Source organism: Scardinius erythrophthalmus (genome assembly GCF_964197995.2).
Source record: "Scardinius erythrophthalmus genome assembly, chromosome: 18".
NCBI classification, from domain to species: Eukaryota; Metazoa; Chordata; class Actinopteri; order Cypriniformes; family Leuciscidae; genus Scardinius; species Scardinius erythrophthalmus.
In genome coordinates this window covers 3582800-3589691 of record NC_138238.1, presented here as the reverse complement: position 1 = coordinate 3589691, position 6892 = coordinate 3582800, and the positions used below count along the sequence as shown (strand labels likewise).

At 34.9% G+C, this 6892-nt stretch overlaps 1 protein-coding gene across 2 annotated transcripts; it reads right to left on the bottom strand.

Moving 5' to 3' along the window:
- Window positions 1-379: 379 nt before the first annotated feature.
- On the bottom strand, window positions 380-5715 carry LOC308706636 (uncharacterized protein). Of its 2 annotated transcripts, none has more exons than XM_081392402.1 (4): window positions 5472-5715; window positions 4121-4200; window positions 1998-2291; window positions 380-998 (listed from the first exon to the last, which is right to left on the bottom strand). In XM_081392402.1, the coding sequence occupies exons 2-4, from the start codon at window positions 4188-4190 to the stop codon at window positions 748-750; spliced, it is 615 nt and encodes a 204-aa protein (XP_081248528.1). In that variant the 5' UTR covers window positions 4191-4200; window positions 5472-5715; the 3' UTR covers window positions 380-747. The 2 variants fall into 2 exon arrangements, with proteins under 2 accessions (XP_081248528.1, XP_081248527.1); XM_081392401.1 differs by lacking the exon at window positions 5472-5715 and adding an exon at window positions 4468-4511.
- Window positions 5716-6892: the final 1177 nt, after the last annotated feature.

The following is a 6892-nucleotide window of genomic DNA, read 5'->3' as shown; positions in this document are numbered from 1 at the left end:
CTCAGAGAATTCATGAACTGATCAAATATAAACATTGATTGTAAGGCGCTTTGGATAAAAACATCTGCCAAATGCATAAATACACATCATTTATCAAATTTAAAAAATCTAATCTCAAGGTTGATTCTAGAATCATTAGTAATAATGATTATCATAGTATTATAATACTGAAACTAAAATCATTCTACCAGCAAATCTCTTCTAAAATCTATGAATATCTAAATATTTACTGGACAATCAGTACATTCTACTTAAATAAATAAGGCATGAATTCAGATGATCTCTGTGCAGCTACCCTTCACCCACTTTAAATACTGTTAAATACTGTTCTGTGTTCCCATCACCATGCTGATAAAAAAGTTTCCAGATATTCATCTTTAGAGAGCATCACGTGTTTATTCAATCCAATTTTATTTTTGTTTTAATAATAAAAAAGAAGTTTTACAAAAACTCACTGTTTACACCATTAAGGTATAATATCTCTTACCAAATTGACATTCGTTATATACATTACTTGAAAATCAGAAAAAAGAGCGACACCAAACACAGTTTGGGTTTTACTGCACCACTTCTATGTTCACACAGGCTTGACTTCATTATAAATAACCATTAATATATTTCAGTAGTTTGAGGTTTAACAGATACTGTTTGTACAGGTATAGTTTACTGGAGTTCCTATAAAGCTTTTGTCTTTCATGATCTTCACATTTAAAGTCAAACTAAACTCAATACTTTCATTCTGCTGAGTCAGATCTCATTTTCTGGACAGTTGCTCTTGTCATCATCATATTTTTCGTCCAGAAGCATCTTCTTTTGCAATACACAAGGTTTTCTGTAGTTTAGCTTTGTTTTGTAAATGATTGTCATTATGATGATGATGAGGATGATGACGATGAAACAGCCCACAACTACAGCGATAACAAAATTATTAGATGGAGGATCCTCTTCTAATCCATGATTATCTCCTCTGCTTGATCCAGGATCTCTGTTATTTGGATCTGAAAAGGTGCAATTAACGGTTAAAAAGAATTGTTTAAAACTTGGTCAACTTCATCCTATCAAACATCAGACAGTCAGATTCTCCACACAAACTTCACAAAACATTTCTGCTGCTGAGAATCTGATCAAACTGATTTCTTGACACACAGACCAGATCTAAACATCTCTGAAATCACTCTGACTGAAATATCTAGACCAGTGGTTCTCAATTCCAGTCCTCATGACCCACTACTCTGCACATTTTGTATGTCTCTCTTATCTGACACACTCAGTTCAGTTCATGGAGTCTCTCCTAATGAGCTGATGATCTGGTTCAGGTGTGTTAAATAAGGGAGATACAAAATGTGCAGAGCAGTGGGTCACGAGGACTGGAATTGAGAACCACTGATCTAGACGGATTTCACAATTTGGAAACTATGATCATCAGTTTCCTTCTTAGACCTTAACATCTTGTCACAGTGTCTGGTTTGTGCTTCCCTGGGTAACCACTAGAGGTCCTCTTCCCCCACGGTGTCACTCACTCTTAACTACATTTCCCATCATCCTGTTCTGTCACTTATTGATCATTGCACACAGCTGTTTCCCATCACCTTGTTAGTATCTGTGTGTGTATATATACTCTGTTTGTTTCAGTGTTTGTCACAGAGTCCTTGTTACATGTCATGTCACTTCCAAAGTTCTGTTATGTTTGTTTCTTGGATTGACTATTTGGAGTTTGACCCTTGACTGGACTGGTTTTGTGAGTACGGATTACCCTAATAAAAGACTGCACTTGGATCTACCTTCACATTGTGTGTATCGTGACAGATCTTAAATCATATATTCACAGGCGATTTAAAATGATAAATATGCTCATATCCCTAAATAGCTGTTTTCTGTGTTTCAAAAGTAACAAACTCCCAACAAAAAGGCTGGGAACATGGGAACTAACCTACAGGACAGAGCCAAAACATACTCTAAACATGAACAAACAAGCTCAAAATGTGACAATTATATACCTGTAATGTCCACAGTGAATTCTGTGTCTTTCCGTCCACAAATTGTTTGCACAAAGAATCTGAATTGTTCAGTCATTGCTGTAGTTGGACTGAAGCTGCATGTGAAGCTGTTTCTCTGTTCACAGGAGTGCTGAGGAAACTCTTTTCTACAGATTGTTGAAGTACATTTCTTAGTGTCATAAAACTTATACATTGGAATGCAGCATCCAGGCTTCTTCAGAGAGACGCTGCAGTTGAAAGTTACTTCTTCACTCACAGTTCCAGTCACATCCTCACAGCTTACACTGATGTCATCTGAAAAATAACAGAGTATATCATATAATACAGCAACTGAACACAACACATCCAGACCTGTTGTGTCTGTGTTCATGTCAGTAATATAAAAATTATTGTGGCTCTTTTATTAGAGAACCTATCATAAATAAATCCAATGCATTATGTTTTTGTACATTATATCATCAATATAATTTGATCTTTAGCTCATGTGTGTGGGAGACTCACACATTTTGTATCTATTATTTATTGCTTAGACACAATGGGCCCTATTTTAACGATCTGAAACGCAAGTATCAAGCGCAAAACACAAGTAACTTTGTGGGCGGGTCTTGGCGCTGTTGCTATTATACCAGCGGTAAATGACTCTTGCGCCAGGCGCAAATCTAAAATGGGTTGGTCTGAAGTAGCTTCATTACTCATAGGTGTGGTTTGGGTGTAACGTGAAATAAACCAATCAGAGCATCATCTCACATTCCCTTTAAGAGCAGACGTGCTTTTTCCTTAGCGGATTGCTATTATAACGGCGGATTTGCGCACGCCAGGAGCGGTTCACAGCCAAGGAGAGCAACACTCTCGTCATGGCCGTAAAAGAGAGAGAAGTTACATTGGGGATGGAGAAACACACCCAAATTAGCTTCGGTTAAACAGGCATATAATAATTTGGGTAAATGTGTAAGCTATGTATGCTTTTATAATAAATTATCTATCTATCTATCTATCTATCTATCTATCTATCTATCTATCTATCTATCTATCTATCTATCTATCTATCTATCTATCTATCACTGTAATATTCTCAGTAAATATAAAATATTAAGTTCTGACTCTCTAATTTGATATACAAATTTAAGAATTGTTTTCAAAATTGTTAATAATATTGCTCCACCCTCAATGAAAAAAAATCATAAAACTTTATTCTGAACAAACGAACCTAACATCCGCTCCACTGCTCACAGAAATTGTGCTATCCCGAAAAGATCCTCCGCCTTTGCACAGACAGCCTTCTCATATAAAACCATTAAACAATGGAATCAACTCCCAGACAGTCTGAAATTATCTGTAGATCTGAATAATTTCTCTCGAAACTTGAAGAATTACATCCTCGATAACCAGCTGTGTCAGCATCAGCACACTTAAAGTCTACAAATGTAATATGGAAGTAAATGTTTTTGATTATGTTGTATATGTTTTAGGTTGTCATGTTTTTTGATTAGTTTTTTATTTAATGGTTTAATATTGTGCACCTGCCCGGGGACTGCAGATGGAAAATAGCTTTTGCTAACTCTGGTACAAAACATCTTTTCGTAAGATTAATGTATTTTGTACATTGTCCCTGACAAATAAACTAATAAAATAAATAAATAAAATAAATCTATATTGTAATAATGTATGATTTGCAAAAATGAAAACTGCTGCTTCTGAGTAGATGAGAGAGTGTATGCGCGTTGTGCACACGCTACATTGATTATGTCCAAGCAGAAAAATACAGTGGCCTCTGATTGCAAACTCATTGTAATTATATCTTTCAATCATGTGCATCAGATAGAGTCAGCTGAGAAACACAAGATCATGTAGTCTTTACTGAAAATGTGTTTCTTATGTCTAAAAGTAAATTTGTACTGATCTGTGAACACATTATTTCAAGTAAAAGAGTGTTAGTGTATAAACACATAAATTACAGTAGCATAAAAAATGCACTACTCCCTGACTATAATGGATTTCCCTCTATTGTGTAAATCTATAGGCCTATATGAGGTCAATATGTAGATCTATGATAAAATCTATATGGAAATAAGTCCCTTCTCAAAATTCTCACACACTCTTTCAGGGAAAGATTATTCTCTTACCATCAGCTTGACAGACAGCAGTAAAAGTCCAAACCAGAATGAACAGTTGCACTGCATTTACAGCATTCATGCTTTTGATTCTGCAATAGAAAAATAATGACAGAAAGTTTAAGTTGCTTAAACGACTAGGACTAATAAGGAAGTGCTAGAGATTAAATAGTAGATTAAGACGATTTACTGAAAGTTGAGCAGAAACGTCAGAATTTATCAGCAAAATCTTGGATTAAACCAAGTCCATTAGGAATAGATCAACCAAAAACAACAAGTCTGCCATGATTTGAACATGGAGTATGGATTAATAAATATAAAGGATATTATTTCCCTGTTGAGAGAGAGTTATTGCTCACCTCTGATCTGTGTGTCTTCAGCGTGTGAGTTCATTCACTCTGACTCTCTCTCCAGCGATCACCAGTGTATAAATACAGGCTATTACTTTCAATGACTCATGCTCGTGACTCGTCCATCACCAATGTAAACTCTCGCTTTCAAATGACTCGACGCAGTCGGTGCTGTCAGTCATCCTCCTAGTGAATATAGCCAACTACCCTATCAGAATCGTTGCTTATTATTAGGCTACTCGGTTTAATAGGTCAAGGATTTTAGTAACTTGGACTGAATGGCTCTACTCTTCAATAATATACGCATGACTGCCATTTAAAGAGTCAAGGCGGTGTTGTTGTTTCCCTTTACTATTGCACAAATGAACAGGGAAATATTTCTTCTTTGTAAGGCATTAAACTTAATGGAGGAAACCTTATCCACCAATAAAGAACTTGCCAATCTCTCCCAATCAAAACAGGTTTTTAATAAATTGTTATCCATGGTTTACCCCTTAAACCTGTCATAGTTAACATAGCCTGCAAAACTTTTGTGCCCAAATTATAACTATTTTATTATAATTATAACAACATATCTTAAAACATCTTCTAATTAACATTAATAACACTACATGTTAAATAAAACAACAAATTATAACGAGCTCCGGGAGAAACTGCGACATGAAACATGGCGTTATATCATTTAAACAGACACATTAAGAGAACGATCACGAGATATTCCTCACGGAACAACAATTTTAAAAATGCCTTTCAGGTGTAAGTGCAAAAAAACAACAACAAAAAAACAACCTACATCTGGTCCTAATGCTTTAACTTTAAATTAGCCTACTGCTTTATATCATATGCATGGTATCACCAGAAAATTAAATCCAAATGCAGCCCACATGAAGGGATATATATATATATATATATATATATATATATATGAGAATGTCCAGATGTAATGATTTTTTTCTTTTCTTTTTTTTTTTAAATACAAAATAAAAAATTCCATGCAACGATAGGCTACATACCTTTTGGCTCTCCTTGCTGTAGTTTTGGAGATATGAGACTTTGCTGTTTTTGTATGTCACTCAGAAAAAAAAAAAAAAACTAAAAAAAGTTATTAATCCATTCCCTGATCAGCAGTGCTAATTACTTCTGTCTGTCTCGCTCATCTTAATCCATTCGGTTCTCCAGCACTGAGATCAAACCTGACAGGGAATCAGTTCAAGCATTAAACCCTGACAAACAGTGCGAGTATGATCATGATAATCTGGTGGGTTTTTGCAGCTCCTCTGCTGATATAAGGAGGCAAATATGGCTCGCTCTCCACAAAATAACAAAATAAGAGTCCTTTTTTTAAAATTCTGTCCATGTGAATTGTTAATCGGAACTGCATAAGGAAAAGCCGAATAACTTAGAAAAAACTTAACAGTTGTGTATACTTTGTGTGTATCACATCAACACCCTGAAAATGACCTTTAGAAACCCCTTTTAAAAAAGTGGACTATTTAAAAAAATGTTTTGATCTAACTTAACATGCCTAAATGCCTAAAGCATCTGTAACTGTCAAAAATCTGATTTAATTGACCTAGTGCTGTTTTAATACTTAATAAAACAGCGGGAATTTTGGTGCATGTCATTATAATTTGTTATTTATTTAGCCAATGTAGCCTATTCTCTCTCTAGTTATAAAGAGAGGCTGTAGGCCTACAAAGTAAACACGGTCCTTACAGAACTTTTTACAAGCGAACCACATACTGTATGAAAGACCAGGAGCAAAGTGAAAGAATAAAGAAACTTAAAGAAACTTAAGAAAAAAAGTGGTTGTTCCTTCACTTTCAGTCTATAACAATGATAATCACATTGGTCAAAGACAAATATTTAATCTCAGCCGGACACGCCCTCTGCTGGCAGGAGAATGCATTGCAACAGCTGGGTAATATGGGGCAAAATGATTTTATCCTGACAATAGATAGACAATAGAACCCTTTTAATGAATGACTACGATATTTTCAATTTTGTAATTTCATCTGAATATTAACATTTGTGAGATTTAGTCAGCCGAAACAAAGTTAAGGATAATTGATCTAATCTTGTGTCTCAGGTTAATGGTGATATATGACACTGTATTGTGTTGAATATCAAAGTTTTTAGTGTCTATTTGTTAATAAGTGATTTGTGGACACATTAGTGTTTTTGGATTTGTGGAGTAAAAGTTATAGTTTATATTTTGACATAAAAAGATAATAATGTTGATACTTGTGTTATTTTTAGACTTAAAGGGCACCTATTATGCAAAATTCACTTTTACATGGTGTTTGAACATAAATGTGTGTTGGCAGTGTGTGAGCAAAACCACCCTAGAATGAGAAAAAATCCACCCAGTAGTTTTTTTACTATCTCAATAAATCATAAGCACTGTCTCAGAACACCCTGTTCTAGATTTCCC